The following is a 20223-nucleotide window of genomic DNA, read 5'->3' as shown; positions in this document are numbered from 1 at the left end:
AAGGAAGCACTAACACTATTTACAAGCCCTTGTTGAGGCTTAGTCAGGAATTCAACATACTGTGCTGGGCAGCCGTAAAAAAGAAACACACATGCGCTCTGAAATAACAGCAAGAAGAGCTACTAGGATGGTATGGAGAGTATAAAGAAGAATCTGAAAGCATGGCTTTTTTAGCCCACAAAATGAAAGCTGAGAAATGAATGATTGTATTCTATAGATGAATCTGCAGCTAAAGACTAGGAAGAGAGAACTACTTAAGCTAAAAGACAGTATTGGCACTACGGAAAAAACATGTAAATTGTCTGCAAATAAGTCTGGGCTGTATATTAAGTTTTCTGGTTGTCAGAACAGCTTTCCCGTAAGAATCCCAAGGCCAGAAAGAAAGAGATTAATCGTTACGGGACAGGGATGTGACCATCTGCCCAGTAAACTAATTATATTTATCTGTATGCTTGAAGCAGTTATTTAAAAGTACCTTGCTCAGTTATTCTTTTAAAGACGATACAACGTGGCCTATTTCTCACATCTTTCCTTTCTTTACTCTCTCAGCACAAGGCTTTCAGTCTTGGCCTCTCAACGCGCTTTTCCCTGTCTAGTTATACTTCCAAGACCCCCAAACTGGCACCTCCGTCTCGATCCCACCCCGTTACATTCCTTAGCACTTCTGCCACGTACCCAGCTCCTCCGAACTTCCATGGGCATGTCTGTCGGTGGGGGCGAGCGGCCCGTCTCCGTCCTCGGGGCAGCGTGAGTGCTGACCCAGTCTGCGCTGCTGCCTGAAGTTGTGCTGAGCACATGGTGAAGCAGCTGCTTCCCCGAGAGGGGAGGCACCAGGCAGGCATGTTACCATGAGTCAGCTGCTTTGGGGCAGGGCTATTTTAGAAGTATGAGTACTACATCTGCTATCATTGGGGGGTTTCGTAATGTGTTGCCTCGGCTGCTTTTCATCCGTGAACTGATTATGCTACCGAGGTCGTAAAATACAAATTTTTGTCAGTTGTGGCAGACTTCCACTTTTGGCAGAAGTGGAAGTTTTTCATATATATTTGCTCTTCTTTCTGAATAGGTTTAAATAAGGGTGAATAGAACTTTCTTTCATTTAAGATGCTGTTTTGTGTTACCAGCTTACAAAACTTAGAAACTGAAAAATGGATCAACTAATTCCTTTTTTGTCTAACAACTTGGCAAATGAGTTTTCAGTGGTGGTATCCTGCAACCAGATAGTCAAGTGAAGTATCAGTATTTTTTTTCAATTTATAGTCTATATAATGTATAGTATAGATAATAAGCACCAACATTTTATTTTTACATATATATGAAAAATAAAAACTCTAGTAAGTACAAAAGGCTTAAGTAGCTCTATGTTTAAAGAAACAAAAAAAAATCTATAGTTTGTAATATGATCAAGAAAAATAATCAGAACACCTTTTCGATACAAACCAGTCAAGCAGCATCTAGCAAATATGCCTTCAAGTACAGCCTTTTCTTCACTGGCAATGTTAGACATCTCATGCATATAGCATGCATGCATTTGGCTTTGTAATTTTGTTATCCGAAACTGTGCCACAGTGTTACGATTCCTATAGCATTGACACTGCATAAATGATTACTCAGGATAGACACGTTTTATTGAGTGTCTTCATAAAGTGGATACGAATTATAGATGCTTTAGGTCTGTAATTTTTCCACCTACTTTAAAAACCATATAAGCCAGAAATCCCACCCTTGTCTCCCCAGATCACTTCATTCTTCTGGAAGTCAGATCAATGTTTTAACTTCTTTAGAAAGTCTTCTAGCGCTGATCATCCTGCTCTGTGAGAGAGGTTTGGGTCTTGTAGGTGTGAAAGGAAGAGAGAGTACTGTGCGCAAATAAGAAAGTGTAAAAGGAGACGCAAGAATCTGCTAAAGGGCAGGGAGAAGAGTTCATAGCTGGTCTGGATATTTGGCACGGGGGGGAGGGTGATCAAAAGCCTTAAGTTGTAGAATTTGTTTTTGCTGGAGTATGTGAGGCAGCACACGATGGAAGTTTCCTGTTCCTTTTGAATTTCACTTTAGAAAATAACAGTATGTGAAATGGTTTTTTTGAGGACAGGAAGTATGTTTGTGATGTTTGATTTTTTTTTTTTTTTTTTTTTTTTTTTTAAAATCTTAAAACCCTGTAAACCACTGAAATCCTGACATACTGCATCAAGCTACTGTATATTAACTTCCGTGCATTTACAAATCTTTTCGGTTTTATAATGAGAAAAAATTAGTTTCAAATGGATGTAGTGGTAAGAACAGGATAAAACTGAGAGGAAAGCATAGAGAAGTAGCAGTGATCATTTCAAATAAAGATTATATGTTGTATAGTATATTTTTCAATTGATATTTGTCTTGAATCTGGAGCAATAAGTATTTGTTGATTCGTAGTCTGTTTCTGCTTTGTCTAAGCTCTTTGCCAGATGTCTGCAGTAGTTATACTAATTAAAATGGCATTGCCTAGTAGAGCTTGCTCTTCCCTTATGCTACTAACTTGAAGATATTTCATTTAAAGGTGCTCATTTATTACAACACAGTAGTATTGGCCCTTCTTTCTGCCCCCAAGGCATTTTCTTTTCTTTCTTGCACCCCACCCTGATTATTTTAACATTTTGGCAGCCATGTTCTAATATTTCAGCAACACATGTGCCGGGTTCTTTAAATTCACAAATGTTGCTAATCTGAAATGAGAATTTCAGATATTTTTGCAAGCCTATTTCAACTGAGCTAATTTTATAACAGTGTTGTTGAATGAAACGTGCACATAATTTTGTATCAGTCGTGGGTGGATCACCCATGTCTTGAATATTGAGATGAGCTGTGGCAGCCAGATGAAGTATCCACAGCACAGAAGTCTATTAAATGTGTAATCTTGTTTGTTAAATGATTAGGTAGTGAAAAAGTTCACTGCAAATGAACAAGTTCAGAAATCTTGACGTAGATTTGTCATTCACACGATCTCTAATATCGAAGTATTAAACATAATATAGCCGTTGTTGCTTAGGTAAGTATATATTTCCCCTGAATTTCAGAAGCAAAAGATCAAGACCACAGAAAAGTTGCAATTCAAATTCATTTGTAGTCAGAGCAAAGAATATATTCCCGTTCCACAATCCTTCTTGATTTTCTTATATGCTTGTTTGTCATAGGACTTTCTATAAATTTTAGTCTATAAAATGTCATGACAAATTGGTAAAGTGACACTGAGAATTTTGTATTGCTGTCTTGTGGTAATGTGTTCCTACATGCAATAGTACCTATATTTAAAAATTTAAAGTATGATACCATTAAGTGTATTGATTAATATTAGTGTTACATTTTTGTAGTAACTGTTGCAAATCAAAACACCTGTCAAGATAGGCTGTGGAGTCATATGGAAATGATGCTGAACGAGAAGTATCTAAAAGGTTAAAAATGCGACGCCTGTTACAGGGCTTTGAGTGAGCTGGGTTGGCTGTTGCGTGCAGGGTCGCTGGGCAAGGGGCTGCCACGGCTGCAGGACATGTTTCAGATGCTCCCCTCCAGTAGAAAAGTTACGTAATGCGGAGCTAAGAGCAAGAATTTTGAGCATTGTCAGCTGTTACTCAGGACATTTTGGTGTTTCCTTTTGGACAGCTGACCTGCTCTCAAGAGACAATATAAACAATCACCGTAATAAAAATCAAAGTAGCCAGGGAGATTCCGTTGCATAATCTCCTTTTATTTTTAAGGAGACTTTGTTTTCTGGAAATGCCTTTGATTGCGTGTCAGTGTTAAAATTTAAACTGTTTTATATAGCTGTCACTGGTGGATAATTGCGAACAGGTGGAAGGAGAAGAGGAAAAGATTACAGCATTGTGCTCAGTAGGTTGATGGTGAGATGTGATTTAGCTGAACGGTCCCCTTTTCACACTTCTCAGAGCATGAGAATAGGACATAGTTTCGTTCATCCGAAGGAGACAAAGACCAGAAGGAAGCGCTTTCATTTCTTAATTTTCATGAGGGGAGCGGCACGCGGGCAGAGGTCCTTGCTGTGTTCCTTGAGCACGCCAAAGAGCGACAGGTTAAAGCTGGCAGCCTGTTATCTTCGCGGTCTAGCTTTTAGAAATCCCCATAACGTAACGCACTTGAAATAGATGTCGTCATCAGCTCCTGCCCCGAGTACTAAGCCTGACCAAATACATGTGACAGAAGATGGTGGAGTAGAGTGCAGCAGCTATTCATGTGGTAGGAGTGGTTATTGTATTAGGGTATACTTTTTGTTGACAGGCCAGCATGTTTTGAGTTAAAATTCTGCAGCTGTCTCTCTCCCCCCCCCTCTCACTTTCTCTCTGTGGATTTGTACAAATTCCAAGCTCCTCTGCAACAGTCGCACCCTTCTTATTTTGTTCTGAATAGATTTCACTGGTTTGTTTTTGTTTTGTTTTTTTCCCAGCAGGAAACGGACAGCAGAGGCGCAGATCCATTCAAGATCTTAGTGTTGCTGGAACAGAGTCCAGTCAGGTAACGTCTTTCTCGTCTCTTCTTTATCTTTCAGTAAAGTCAACACCGAATCTGTACAGGGAAACTGGTCTGGAAATCTTCACCTTTGATGCTTTCGTAGAAATGATGTGGAAGCTTGGCAGGCTGTAGTGTCGTTTGTATTGTATTTAAATGAGATTCCATGAGGGTAATCTATGAATGAGCTCTAGATGAGAAGTGTTTTCTGTATAGCTCATACAGCATTTATCATTTTTATGTACAAATAGTTTTTGTGTACCACTTAATTTGGCTGAGGGCAGATGTTATGCAGGAAAGCCTTTTCACCTCTATACGTAGAAAACAATTGTAATTACTACTTATGATTGTCTGAAGCAGTTATACATTGTACATCTATATACATGTATATACATGAGACTCGCTTTCTGCATAAAAATAAAAATCATGTGCATCAGTATTATAAATGTATTTATTATCAGTCTCTGAACCCTGAATAGTAACTTACAATAGTATCTCTCCACTTCTTGTGAAAGGTTCACAGGAAGGTGCTGTCACAAAGTTTTATTTAAAAAAAAAAAAAAAAAAAAGACTATCTCAATAAGGTATCTTAGAATAACATAGCTTCTTATCTGGTATCGTAAGTGCCATGGTAACAGACACAGTGGTATGTTACATAAAATTGAAATTAAACTAAGAACGAATTAAACTGAGAACATGTTAAATGAGAAAATTACAGCTAATGCTTCGTTCAGATGTGTTTATTTTCTGTTTTTAATTGCTTTGTTGTCTGTTTCAGTAATTCACGGAGGCTATTTGGTTGGTAGCGTGAATTGGCAATTTTGAGATCCCTGCTCTATTATTTGGATGTAGGAAACTGGAGCTTAGCATATTCATCAGGTTAATCAGGTTTCCATATTAAACAACCTACTGCAATACTCTAAAATAGGTGGTAATTTTTGGGGTGTGTAGTTATCAGGGAGATAAACATTTGATCCTCCTTTAATTCCGTGGAGTGTGATAGTCACAGAAACTTCATCAATACCCCAGGTATTATTAGTAGAATTTACTATGTACATCTATCAGAAAATAACAAATGAGTCTTAAATACGTTTTAATATCTTCAGAGAAGACAGGTTTGTTAGAAGGAAATGAATCTGCAAAATTTAGTAAAGAAATAGATTAGCCTGTTGTAGTTAATTGTAGAACTAAAATTATGCAAGGCTTAGGGGAAAAAAAATGAAGTGACAGTACATCAATTATACCAAATTGCACTGATTGATGTATGAATATATTTAATTATAGCTTTTTTTATTTAAAATTTTTCATTCTGTTCATTTTAATGAATGCTTAATATTTAAAAATACAGAATTTCAGCATTTACTTCATATCTTCATAACTATTACAATAATCTTTCTTTGAAAGCTGTTCTACTGCTTGTATGGGCGTTCTAGCTAAATTGTCCTTGTGATCAGGAAGATACAGAAAAGTGGGGTTTTTTTGTTTACCTCATCAATTTCTGATGAGGGTCTATAGAAGTACCAGAATCACATTTTACTTTCTTGCTTCTCATAGCGTACATATTAGAAATGGAAGTAGAAGAATTACGATTATCTGCTTCTATCTTGCAGTTTTTGGAAACGTTACGATAAAATCTGGAAAACATAGTATTTTAACAGGTGTGAAAAATGCACTTTGGAAGAAAGTCCATACACTGTCCATATAAACAAATAATGAATTTTCATCCCCTTTTTGGTGTGAGAAGAGATAGAAAAGTCTGCTGAAACTAATGCTAACTTTTGACATACATATGTTTGTATATTTAAAAAAAAATTGTAAAACAATGACGAAAGTAAGCACAATGTAATTATGGCAAGACTTAAGATTACTCTTTATGGGTTTCTGTAGCTATGGACCTCACTGCCTTGAATTTTTATTAAAAATCGTGAACTGCTGAACTGCTATCCATATACGCAATCTACTAGCCAAAGCAGAAAAAACATCTGTGTCTAGCATAGCTCTGGTCAGTTTATCGTATCTCCCCATATGCACATACCATATATAGGTTATCCTTTCTAATGTGAAAATCCCCTTCCCCCTCCCTCCCTTCATTGCAAACATCCTTCTTCCCCACATTCCATTCTCCTTTACACCCACCCTGCGGCGCAGCCTTCTTCACCGAGCCGCCATGGCACTGCGTGCCTCCGCTCCCGCACCCAGCCCTTGTAAGCCCCTATCCCGCTCAAAATTGAAGGATTGCCATGGTGCCGCTTTCCTTTTTTTTAACTATTTGACTCACGCACTAAAGCTGATCAGAAATCTTTTTATTAAACATGTTTTTCCTGAAAATTGCCGCTGTGTCAACAGAAAATGATTCTGTTATAACTTTTTTTTTAATCAGGAAGGTTTTTCCAATTCAGAATGGAATTTTTGTTAAGGTGGAGGAAAACACTAGACTTGATGATAATAGTAAATATACCAAAGTTTGGGGTGCTTACCTGAAAGGATAGACAAAGACCCTTGTCTCCCTGCTTAACTGCTGGTCTGTTTTAATCTGACCTTCTTGTATGTTTTATGATTGTATGTATATTTTATTTCTGTATAGTGTTAGAAGAATTTTTTGGGTGGTTTGTATGGCTGATGATGACTATTTTTATGTTGTTGAGACGCTTAAGGCATTTTCCAGTATTGCTCTTACTGATGTTATCAATAGCAGACAGTAATAGTGCTTTGCAGATGATTTTACTACTCAACTGACTGTTTTACATCAACGATTTAGATAGGAAAATATGCTAAGCTAAAGTTTTCCATCCTTGGATCAGCTGTTGGAGTGGTTCTGTGTTGAGAACATGTTTAAGTCCAATTTTTCACAGATTTCTTTAGTACTTGGTGACCTTAGACTGGACCTTACTCCCAAGTGACATGAGCAGCACTGATGCAAGCCTCTCTGTACAGTCAAATGCTACATTTCCATTTTTTTCCATCCATATACTGTGATGCTCTATTCATTTTTCCACATAATTTTATTTTTGCACTGTCTGCTTTTCCATTTCCCTGTACATGCATTTTAAAACATTGCATTGTGCCGTCTGTCCAGCACTACTGCTTTTGCCTAAACACCTTTGTAACACGAAACAGATGCACAGACTCTGAGCTGCAGCCATAAAAACTTTCGGGGTCTTGAAGGAACACAGCGAACCTGCCATTTACACTGGATAGAGTCTTTACAGAATTTGGTATTTTATACAGATACTGAGAAACATATTTGGCATAATCACTCAAGAACTGCAGGTTGTGATCGGATGCCTAGTAAGGTATCCATGTCCTTGCCTGGGTCTCTTTTATTGGGTTGGTTGGTTTGGTATGTCATCCTTCACAGTGCTATCGTAATATCAAAACTACCTCTTTTAAACCTCTTTTTTGTTGGTGTTTTTTTTTTTTTTAAGTAACTGTTGCTGGGCCTTCATAACTCTTACAGTTTACTTTGAAGTGGAAAAAAAATAATAAAGAAAACCATGTACTGTATTGAACAGTAGAGAAGCAAGGTCAGAATGTACGTGTCCACATGAATGCAAGCTAAGTGTGATAATTTGGGGGATCTGATATTATACAGGTGAATCATTCTGTCTGTGAGATTGTAAAATTGGTCACAGGTACACTTTTTTCTCCCCTTTCACAGCAAGATAAAATCCAGAGATGAGGAGACATGGGGTAGTAAGGATTTCTTTAAATTGGGTTGCCCATTTAAATTTAACTTGAGGGGGGGTATTATTCCTCAGAGCACGCCAGCTTTTCAAGACTGCAAGTCTTTGAGAAATGGAAGCTAAGAAGCTAACAATGCCGTGTGGGTTTGGCCACCTGGCAAAGATGATTTGAGAGTAACCGGATAACAAGTCTGTTGAGCGTACTGAGATACCTGGAGGAAGCAAGGATGAAAGGATGCCTGTGAAAGGGTAGCAGAAACTGATGGCTAAAGAACAGTCACTGGCTTGCCTGTCAGAGGGGCTGGTGTCCAGGAGGCCTAAAGCATCTCGCTCAACACACGCTCAAACACTGTAATCTAACAAGTGTTCAGTTTTGGGAACTTCCCTTGGACTTTACAATGCTTTTTAGATACGCTTCAGATATGAATCCTTCACTTCTGTCTCTGGTAATTTTGTCTAAATAATGTTATCAAGGAAATGGTTTTTTTTCTGTTGATGGATCAAAACAAGCTGGTACAGCAAGCGGTCTAGTACAGCATTGAGAAGTGACTGTAACTAGAGTACTTCTCCGGTGCCCTTTGCTATCAACTGTAGATACTCAACAAATCTCTTTTTGCTTAAAGGACTTACACACTGTTAAAAGTGTTTGCTTTGTCTTCAGACCTTTCACATCAGAAGAGTGTGTTTATCATTCACATCTGAGGACACTGAGAGTAAATAGTAAGCTCGGCAACTTAAACCTTTCTTAATGTCAACAAAGAGTCCAACATAAAAGCTTTTTCAAAATGTCTGATGCCATCATCCTGATAATATCATCCGTCAGATTATTTCTATGATAGTTTCTGGCTACTAACATAAAACACTAAATGGTTAATAAAAATTACAGGAGAAACATAATGCGGTTGAAATAATGGGTATTTCAGTATGTAGAATCTTGTTACTCTTTGGATTGTTACTTGACTGAAATCCTGGCTTTTAAAAATTAGATTAAGATAGGATATTTGGAAATTAGAGTCATAAAGAAATACACTTTCCAGGTAATGTATATTTGAGTGCTTCTTTTGAAAAATAGGGACATTTAATTAACCATTTCATGATAAATACACCATAGTGAAAATAGTTGTATTTTAATAGCATCTTTTCTTTTTACCTCTTTTTTTTTTTCCTGCAAAACTCGCTGGGGTCTTAAGTCCTTTATTGCAAAGATCCTTCTTCCCCACATTCCATTCTCCTTTACCCCCACCCTGCGGCGCAGCCTTCTTCACCGAGCCGCCATGGCACTGCCTGCCTCCGCTCCCACACCCAGCGGGATAATACAGTCCTTTACTGTATTAATTTTATGTCAGTGAGGGAGTATATGAAATACAAGAGTATATGTTGTAAATAATAATTCTGAAAAAGAAGCTCAGTAGAATAATGAAGTCTGTATTATGTTTTTGCACTTTGATAAACAAAAGGATTGGAGGAGTCAAGCTGTATATAAAGGAACTTCCTACAGAATTTTTAGTTCTTAATTTGCTTTGTGGGAGAGAATGTACTCATTTTCTAATTGCTTTGCTTTAATTGATTGATCCTTTTTGATTAAACACTTTTTTCATGTTTTCTGAAGATGAATCACATAACCTCTGAGTTAACATCAGAACCATAAGAAAAACTGTAGATTAATATACCGCAGTCTAGTGCGGTTACTAAGCTGTGTTCCTTTAGTTGAATGTAGTTCCATTAATTGATTAAACATGGGAAACAAACTTCATTTCTTCCTGATGTTATGGAGCTGCTAGATTTCACTGAATGGTGATGTGAAAATTACTGGACATAGTGCTGCGCTTTTATATAAAGATCTTGAATGAATGCATTGTTCATCACTGCTTTTTATTATGCTGAATAGCCAAATTATATCCATTTCTTCTTATACAGTAAAGATGGAGTAGAAATGGGGATGAAACTATCCCTGCAACGCATGTAAAGTTTATCAAACTATCTGGAGAGCTTTCAGGGTAAAAGCTTGGGGAGGAGGGTATTTGGGAGGATTATAGGTTCAGGTTTCTTCACGTTTACTTTTCTGTTTAATAACATTTTTTAAAATGAACCCTTCAAAAACCTTGTTAACTTTTCTTGGCATTTTATATTGTTTTCTTTTATCATTTCAGGAGAGTAGAAACAGCAGTAGATCATCTAGTCCTAGTGTGAGAATGATCACTACCTCGGGACCAACCTCTGAAAAGCCAACTCGTAATCCATGGACACCTGATGATGCAGGTAATCCTGTGTTCATTAGTTAACTTTTTGCCTGTAAAAATGTAAAATATTTATTTGATTATGGTGTGGGTTGTGTACCTAGACATTAACAAAATTAAGCAGTGAAAGTCACAGTCCATTTTAGTTCTGCTTAAATTAAATCATTACTGCTTTGTTTTGCACACTGGCTTTAAGAACTTTTTTATATAGATTATATTAAGTTACATAAACTTGTAAGCATTTTGCTTGTAAGACAGTACTGTACATATGCAGTGATAGTATTTAATGCAGATCTTTTAGCAACAGTTTTTCGCTGTAGTGTGGTTTGGGGGAATTAAGGGAATAGACATCTTAGAGCATTTTAGACTTGTGCATTTGTATTATGAATGCACAGTTAGTTTTCATTGCTCTGACTTCTGGAATGAGATGCTATGTAGGTGAGTATCAGCTGGAATACGTTCATTCTATTTTTTATCTGTGTTGTAATTTTGCCTATGCAGAATGTACATGTGCACAGAATCTTACTGTTTTTAAATGAACTAACATAAGTGTGCCTGCAGAAGTGTTGTAAATACTTCTACTGTAGCATCACTGTTCTTTTGTTATGAAATAGGATTAAGAATGAACATAATGTAATAGTTGAATTCAATTTTAAAAGTTATAATGCACTCCGTTATGAAAAGAACCAGTACTGGACTGCATGAAAACAATGGATCCCCACAAATTCCTTTTTAGAATGTAAATAAGAATTACATTTTTGTTACCAAAATGTACATGTTGAATCTTAAACTTAGTCTCAAGCTGGTACCTCATAGTGCCTCAAATTCTGAAACCTTGTGATCCGTCTCATCTTTGGCTGATCAGACTCTTTCGTTCTTTTCCTGTAACCAACTGCAAAATTGAAACTCACATGTGGACTGACTCTTGCACAAGCATATATACCTATATGTATATATATCTATATATGTACGTATATGCACACTTGTATTTTACCAAATATAAGGTGATCCTGTATGTAAGATGTGTACTTTTTTTTTTCCCCCTGTTTTAGTGGGAGGAGGGCAACATACTCTTGTATTTTGCTTCTGTGCTTTCTTCTTTCTGTCCATTGTCACTTTGCCCGATTGCACTCTATGCCTTATCACTCATAATTTTCCAAAGCCCTTGCCCACTGCCACAGCCCACCTCATGCCCTCTTTTGTGTAGCATGGGTCCGGAGCTGCTTTAGGCTGCCTCACACAGAAGCAAGCTCTTACCCAATCGGTAGTTCACTGGGAACTGAAAATTGCTGATCGTATGCCAGTGCAAAGGCAGTTTGTTCCAAGTCTTTGGCCTTAAATGCAGCACAGCACTAGAGCTAAAAGTCAGGTCCGTTTTCTGGCCCACAGAAATCCCTCACCTTATACTCAGGTAAATACAGAATGTACCACATGTATATTTTTTTCTTGTTAGGTTTATGCAGTCCATGAACAAAGAGTTGTTTGAATTTCTAAAGAGAGAAATAATTTTAGTTTTCTGTAAAAGAGGGTACGTTTTTAAGTTAATGAGGCAAAATAATAAAATGAGGACGCAGCTGAATCTGGTCAGTCACAGGAAAAGTTAGAGTTCTGTGACAGTGCTGAAATGCTCAGGAATGTAATCGGAAGTATTTTGCATGTATTGATGTATTTGAAACATTGCAATAATTCCTTTGCTGTAGCAGTATTCCATATATGGCAATAGTCTAATGTAGGGAAGGACTTTTTATATTGTTCTCATTTAAGATACTGTGGTGATTAAGTCTCTGGTTTTAGGGTGGTTTTCTTTTACTTTTTTTTTTTACCACCTTCCAGTTTCCTTACAAGCATACACTTAACCACTTTTTCTCCATTCCCACCCTCTTATTTCTGTTTCCTTTTGAAGCTGCTCTTGGAGATAGCATAGTCTTTGAGGGCAACACCTTAGTTTCTCTACCACGACTACTCTGTGGCAGGTGCTTTTGGGGTATGGGTAAGCAGCCCCTTTTTTTTCCCCACCTACCCTCCTCCATATAATCCTCTAGTAGCAATAATGCAGCTATAAAATCAGTAGTTTCTCCATGTGTCTTTACTCCTGTGTCTCTTAAAGCTTAACAGTAACCTTGTGATCCCCAGATTGTGGGCTACCAAAAGATACGATCTATAAGAATTCAGAAACACGTTAAATCTGGAATGAAAGCACTAGAGAAATCCAGAGTAACTGCAGTGTAAGATGAGAGCAGCCAGGCCCAGGAGATAGATTGGTTATTGGGTTCCTTGCTACCCGCAAAGTATCTATACAGAGCACAGAAGATGCCCTAGAGCATGTTGTGGGGAAGATACTTACAGACCTCACTGGGAGCAGGTTTCAAAACTGAGCAGGAGGTTGTGCTTATTTTATTTTGGCAGAGCTGGTTTGCACAGCTTCTAATTTTAAAATCATTAGATGCATGGGCTGGCTGGCTGATCCTTCATAAACAAGAATGAAATGGCAATTTTTATATAAATAGAGAATGTGATTGCAAACTGTACAAAAATAGCATTTTTAAAGTCTGTATGCTGTTACATGGCTTCTAGAAGTGTAGGATGATAACCTTAATCTTTATTTCTTCTTGGTGTGATAAACCATACTTTTGAAGTTCTTAACTTTATCAGAAAAACAAAATGATTCATCTGCCTTGGGATTGGAACGCTGCTATTTCCATTTGCCTTTCCACATTCAGATTTTGTATTGTGAAATGATTTAGAATTCTTGTTTTTGTCCTATAAGAATAGAATTAACTCTGAAAATACATTAAAATTTTCTTGGTATTGTTACAGAGACCAATGGGTCAGATAACTCCATCCCAATGGCATATCTTACATTAGATCATCAGTTACAGGTAATAAATACATGCTTTATTAGATTCTTTATCTTGCATTTCATTCTAATGTGTGAATTTTGGGCTGCAAAATATAGTGCCGCATATTTACCTGTGTTTATATTCTAACTTTTGACCAAGGCTAAAAAAATATATTATGTAACCTGAGATTGGTTGACTGAGATTTGATCAAGCTATTAAAAACAAGCCCTGGGAAACATGATCCCTAAAACCAAACGTAAGCTGAGTTTGACTGTCAAAATAAGACATTATTTGCTTGGGTGTTACTGAATTAAATTGTATTCACTTTATTTGTTGTGTGGGGGATTAAACACTACTTTGATTTTTGTGACAGAGAGAGTATCAGATTAATAACTGCAGGTTTGAGGTTTGAGTCAACTTTGACATCAGTGCAGTAACGTTTTCCAGGGCATGGTTTGATGCTTATTTTTAAAAGCTTACTGGTTTTTAAAAGACGTTATAAATACACTGCAGAGACATTCTAACACACTATATACTAAGATATCAGTTCATTAGTTTTTAACATGTCTGATTTATTTTCAGCCTCTAGCACCATGCCCAAACTCCAAAGAATCTATGGCTGTGTTTGAACAGCACTGCAAAATGGCACAAGAATATATGAAAGTTCAGACAGAAATTGCATTGCTGTTGCAGAGGAAGTAAGTGAAATGTGTTTAATCTTTTCTGTTCTTCTGTATGTTTCTTTTACACGAAGTCTGTTATTTGTGACTATTATTTCTGGCTTTATGAAGTAACATTTCATAGGGCGTAATTGTTTTCTAGCCTTAATCTCAGAAATACTGAGCTGCTCAGTACAGGTGAGATATTTAGAGCAGGTAATTGAAAGTTTTAATCAATATCAAGACTCTTCTTCTGGACAAGTCCTACTTTGAAGTGTGTGGCACATCTGTGTATGTAACATACTAGTAATATTTGTTTGTATCATCTCAAATGAAAGACCTGGACTGTTGAGGAACCTTGGAATTTTATTTCCAACGCTGTCCAGTAAAAGATTTTCAATTGTAATTTGTAGATAATCACTTGGATAATGGATTATAGAATTTTGAGTAATATGTCAACATATTTTGCAGTCAGATTTTATCTTATATCTGACTTTTGTCAATCATTGCATTTACAACAGTATTATCAACACATATCTTGTGTTTTTCCTGCCAGGGGTTTAGGACCTCATACTTAGAAGCCGTTACGTACCTTATCCTTGTGCACTAGAAATAAACTCTTTCCTCTTACATTGTGTACACATATAAGTGAAGCAACTGCACGTATTGTTGGATTAGGGCCAAAGTTATTGCTGATTCAGAACTTCAGTTTGCAGTACGTTCTGTTGTGTTCCGCTTCTCATCATTTCTGTTTCCTGACGCTGGGGAGCAGTTCTGAAAGGTCATATATACTCCCATGCTAGACCAAGTAACCAGCTTGTTACCTACCAGTGCCTGAGCCACTGCAGGCAAGCAGGTTCTTAATGAGGAGCTTGCCTTGGTGTTTGTGGAATAGCTGATGAGAAAAATGTGTGTATAAACCTTTTGTACGTTAGAAATAGCATACAGAACGGGGAAAAAAACTACTGTAAGATCGACCTCCTATCATCTATTCACTTTTGGCTTAGCATCTTGAGAGCAATGTTTTTTTCAAGTGCAACTAGAATTTTTAGACTTCATGAGGAGATACTGAAGCTAGTGTGAAGATCTTAATTTTGGTTTTATTTCTGTTGTCCCTAAGGGTCAATAAATTATATAAAAATGTGTTTCTGTTTCAAAACTGTTAATTCTGTACCTTTAGATTCCTACTTTATCTTTTTTTCTAGGAAGTCTGCATACACATTTCTCCAAACTTTTTTCTTAGTCAGAACATAATTGCCCATAGGTGTTAAAACAAAAAATAGTATCGTGATTGATGAAGTTAATGCTGGTTAAGGTAGTTATTAGTTCAGCCTTTATAGAATGATTAAGTTTTCTTTAACTGTAATTACAAACCATATGGCAACAATTAATTAACATGAACTTTCTCCTCTACTATTTCATTGCTAAAATATTGCTGGCAGCTTGCCTTCTTGTCACCTCATAAACAAATAGTAAAACAAACTGCTACATTAGTTTTGCAGGATAATTTATAGCAAATTTATCAGTGTGTGTGTTCATCTAAAATTGTTGCTAAAAAACATATTGAACACTTATGGCATAAATTAAGTGAAATGACAGTTACAAAAATAATTTGCTTGATTCTACTTTTCCACTGCTTTAAGAAGTTCATGACCAAATAGAAAACAGCACTTCACTAAAAAGCTACCAAATTATTGCAGTTTTGTCTTTTAAGTTGCCTTTTGAGCTTTTAAATGTACGTATAGTTAAGCAAAAGTACAGCTGAATATATTTATGAAATTCTGTGTGCATCCTTAGATCTTTCACTGTGACCTGTAGAACTATGTCTGAAAGACTTTATATAAAGGACAATTTTAGAGATTGAGGCTATGGCTTGCAGCTATTTTAAAGTTTAAATGTGGATTTGATTTGGAAGAGAATTTTTCCCCAGACTACAGTAAAGAATAAGACGGGTTTTTTTGGTCAACTTTTCTTTTCTGCACAAAATATCAGCAGCCATGAGTTCAGACTGATAATCAAATACTGATTTGAAACATATGAAGTCATCTACACACAAATAGAAGTAGATTATAAATGATAATTACTTTTTTTTATTATTATTTTAGACAAGAACTAATAGCAGAACTGGACCAGGATGAAAAAGACCAGCAAAACACATCCCGTCTGGTACAAGAACATAAAAAGTTGTTAGATGAAAACAAAAGTCTCTCAACTTACTATCAGCAATGCAAAAAACAATTAGAGGTCATCAGAAATCAGCAACAGAAACGGCCAGGCACATCATGATTTCCTGGGACCTTTCAAATGAAAAATATGCACAGAAAAGACTGATACTTTTTTTTTATTGTTATTATTATCCCTTATTATGACAACTCATGAGTGTTAGCTTCTTGGTGTGATCTGTATTTGTCTGCTACACTTAACATCATTTAATTTTCTTTTTCCTATGGTGGACATCCAGTTCAACAGGTTAATCGAATAAGGTGAGGAAACAGTGACTTGAATTAACCAACAGCCCTCAATTTAAAGCAAGAACAGTGGCTGTATGCATGCTCCTTGTGTGAAGGCTAGCCTAACAAGTGTTAAAGTGGCTGCTAAATTGTAAGATCTTGTTTTTAGTTTTTGGTGTTACCTTGGTAAGAGCAAAACAAAAACTTTCCTGTTCAAGAATGGTTTTGTTTCAGTGTCTCATCTCAAACTATTAATATGACAATTATTTTCAGGACTGAAACATGCACCAAGCTGCAGAGGTGATGTTGGCTGACCAGAGTAATTCATGATGCATTAGTGATGCCTTTTACCTGTAGACATAGTGTATTTTTTCCACATGCAGAATGGTAGGCAAACTGATGCCAGCATTCTTGGTTCAGTGCTTGATAGCCCTGCATTTTGACTAATACGTTTCTTGTAATCTTGCATTCATAAAATATTTGAAGTAAAAGGCTGTATTTTCTTTACTTTCTTGGGGGAAATGCCGTGCAGTTTCATTTAGTTGCTGGGCAAAAGTTATGAAGGTGGTTCACTGGGCAAAGTTGGTCCCTTGTATAAAAGAGAGAAAGAATCAAAAATGTGTGAAAGTGTGTGTGAAACCTTTAAAGCTTTTGTCCCTGTAGCATCTTTGGAAGGAAATTCAGAAAGCAAATTAATACAAAACTTTAAATGCTCGCTCCCTTTATACCACTTCTTGGATTTTTTTTTTTTCTTACAATTTACTTGCTGAAAAGCATTTACCATAAATGTAAATAAATTTGTTTTACATAGGGAGAGAAGGGTTTGGGGAAATGAATTTACTTTAAATAGCAAATTATGAAATGGAGTTCAGCATGCAAATAGCGGAAGCTATTAAGAAAATGAGGGAAATGGCTTAGATCTCCATCAGGAATCTCTGTTATTCCACTCATTTGAACATAGTTCAAAGGATGTCCCACAGAATGCCTGCTGCCTTTGTCACTGAAGAACTGCATTTAATGAACTCAAGCAGAATATGTAATGATGAGTGTCATTATTTACCATTATTTCATGGGAGAAAATAACTTTGTTTACATTGCAGATTGATTATTTGGATTATGAATTAACTTTTAACTGAGACAAAAATGAGGCACTTCTAAGTATAATGAGAAATTATTCCTCACATAAGCTCTTGGTGTACTCAGTTGTGGGCAGGGTTTTAATAACACTCTTTTGCAAAAGCAAAACAGAAAATTGAAGTTTAGCTGCTAAGCCCTAAAAATGTAAGAGAAGTAAACTGACATTTGACTTATGCTTATTTCAAATGAATAATTATTCATAAGAGACCATGAGCAGAACTTGGAAAAACATTAAGGGTAAAAACCTCACAGTATTTTCTCTTCCCCTTCCTGCCTACCTGATAAAAAGCATTAATACTATTGTGCTTATCCGTGAACAACAAAGATGACAAACAGTTTACTGAATGGTGTCATCCTGTCCTGAAAATAAATCTATTGTTGGCAAACCTTTGGGAGTTAGAAACCCTTCCCTCATTTTATTTAAATAAAGGAAGGGTTATCATTCCCAAAACCTTAGCAGATAATTTGATTAGTTAGCTGTAACTGATAGTGGGATCAACTTAAGGGCACACATATTTATAGCAAAATGTAATTGGCAGAGAAAATAACTGTAGTATTAGGAATAGCACAAGTTATCCAAAGCATTGCTGTTCGCATACATCTGTCCATCTACCAAAATGGACACACTCGGTGATCAGCAGCTTACTTAACATATGCTGAAGCATGAAGTAGAGCAGCATAGATACTAATGCTCAACTTCAGATGCATGGTTGATAATTACATACACAAAATCATTTCCCGGGACAGTTTTTACAGTTTGCCTTGTCATAAAACAGATATGCTTAAGGTGAATCAGAATTGTATATAAAAAGTCACTTTATGACAAAGTTTGAATAATGGAAGTGAATGCAATGCTAACTTAATAGTACCTAATACAAAAGTCTGTTCTAACAGTTGCTTGCGACTTTTCAGGGTTTACATTAAAAAGGGTCTCAGACTGTAAAATAAGTACTGTGCTACCATGCACTGTTGAACTCGGCTCCATTCGATAGTTAGGTTATATTGCTCATGTAATTTTCAAAGGGAATTTGGAGTTTGACCTTTTGCCTTCAAATTGTCCCTTTCTTAATTCCACCAAAAATTGAAAAAGTATTTGCCCATATTTCTCGGTGAAGTGTTATGTGTGGCAAAATCTGTGTATCATAAAGAAAAACTAGAAGGGTAGAATATAGTGGTTTGGGCTAAGAAGAGTTTTAACAGCTTAACTTTCAGTGACCTTTGTTATTTCATAAGGCTCTTGTTTTAAAGTTGTTTACAAATGTACTTTTATTTTTCTGTTAAGCTATTTGGAGTGTTCAGGAATTTTTTTCATGTATTCTTTTGTCCAGTTAAAGCTGTTCCTCTAATAATGGAGGTGAAACATCTAGTTTTGTCTGGGCACTGCCTTCTCAGAAAAGGTAACAGGCTCTGCTTTTTGTTACAGTATGTGTTCTGTAAGATATTGTGTAATTGAAAGTATGCTTCTGTACACTGTGCAGTTCTGCCAAAAATGCTTTTTTTAGGCTTTTTGGGTTTTTTTCTGATGAGAAGTTGAAGATTGTAATTCAAAACTTGTACATAAAATGGTGAATGATTTCATATGATTAAGGAATGAGCAGCGTGGCTTTCTGCTACAGGGTTTTATTGCGTTGTCAGGAATTTAATTAATAAAAGCTGAGAGACTTCCACAAACATGTAGTAATGCCCCAACGCTTGCCAGGGCATCCTTGATCTCCAAAGGAATCCCACACAGGGTGGGGGATAATCATCATGCAGTTGTTCCCACCGCCGAAAGAAAATTCTTCTGCTATTAGCTCTTTCCTTCCTGTGTGCAGAAGTAGGGTGTAGGATGAATAGTCCTACTCATAACTGAGTATCAAGATATTTTAAGAATGCCACATCTTTCATACGGATGTTCCGCAAAAAGATAAGTGCTCGTCTTTCGTTGTTCTGTTCAGACAAATTCCATTCCCTGGAACTTCTCTATTTTGTTCGTAATGGATTTTACTGCTTGAGAGTTTCCGTTGCCATACCACAGACACAGACAACCCCTTAACTGTCTCCTTGCCTGTGAAGAACACAAAATCGTGCGTCGGATCTGTTCTGAGCTGCTTTGAACAACTCGGCCGTTTCAGGTGCCCTGCTCAAACCTGCAGGAAAGTTTGAAAGGATAAGGGCAAAAAAAGGTGTGGCATACTCAACCCCTCAAAATACAGGTTTCCTGTATTGAAGAGGAGGGTCTTATGAAAGTAAGCCTGTGTACGTGTATACGCACATGTATATGCACTGTTATGTACTTGTGTGTATAGGTGTAGAGAGCTGCATGTATCAAATCAGAATTGATAGATGCCTTTTTATTTCCAAAATCTGAGCTTTCTGTAGTTAGCTTTTATTTACTTTAATAATGTCACTAGATGAGTGGTTGCTCTAAGCCTGTGGGGATCAAGTTCTACAGAGACAGATAAATACGGGGGGGGGGGGGGGGGGGGGGGGGAGAGTGCATCAGTTATTTTCTGTGCCCGTGTAACCCTTTTCTACTTCTTGCAGGGACAATTCACATCTCCCACGGCACTTGGACAGATTTGCTACAAATGTTTTGACTTTGAACCTACACCCTGACTCTGGTTATGGAGGGGTACTTAATGAAAGAGCAAAACTGAATTTAGACCAAATGCTTTAAATTTTTAATTATTAATAAAATTCTTAAAATACTTAAAGAGCACTGCTAATCCTAGGGCTTT

At 36.7% G+C, this 20223-nt stretch overlaps 1 protein-coding gene across 11 annotated transcripts in view; it reads left to right on the top strand.

Annotated features, from left to right (window-relative positions):
* Nucleotides 1–19174, top strand: part of MAP3K7 (mitogen-activated protein kinase kinase kinase 7) — a 48725-nt gene extending 29551 nt beyond the window's left edge. For 4 of the 11 annotated variants that reach the window (XM_076333240.1, XM_076333238.1, XM_076333245.1 and 1 more), the window contains 6 exons: nt 4436–4503; nt 10331–10439; nt 12321–12407; nt 13235–13296; nt 13840–13955; nt 16022–19174. In XM_076333240.1, the coding sequence (XP_076189355.1) occupies nt 4436–4503; nt 10331–10439; nt 12321–12407; nt 13235–13296; nt 13840–13955; nt 16022–16202 (623 nt within the window). In that variant the 3' untranslated portion in view covers nt 16203–19174. Of the gene's footprint in view, nt 1–4075; nt 4228–4435; nt 4504–10330; nt 10440–12320; nt 12408–13234; nt 13297–13839; nt 13956–16021 lie in introns of those variants that run through there. The other 7 variants (XM_076333242.1, XM_076333239.1, XM_076333249.1 and 4 more) reach the window with 5 other exon arrangements.
* The last annotated feature ends 1049 nt before the right edge of the window (nt 19175–20223 follow it).

The sequence above is a fragment of the Aptenodytes patagonicus genome, chromosome 3 (assembly GCF_965638725.1).
Source record: "Aptenodytes patagonicus chromosome 3, bAptPat1.pri.cur, whole genome shotgun sequence".
Taxonomy (NCBI): domain Eukaryota; kingdom Metazoa; phylum Chordata; class Aves; order Sphenisciformes; family Spheniscidae; genus Aptenodytes; species Aptenodytes patagonicus.
The sequence above is the reverse complement of the archived record's forward strand: the minus strand, read 5'-3'. Positions and strand labels throughout refer to the sequence as shown.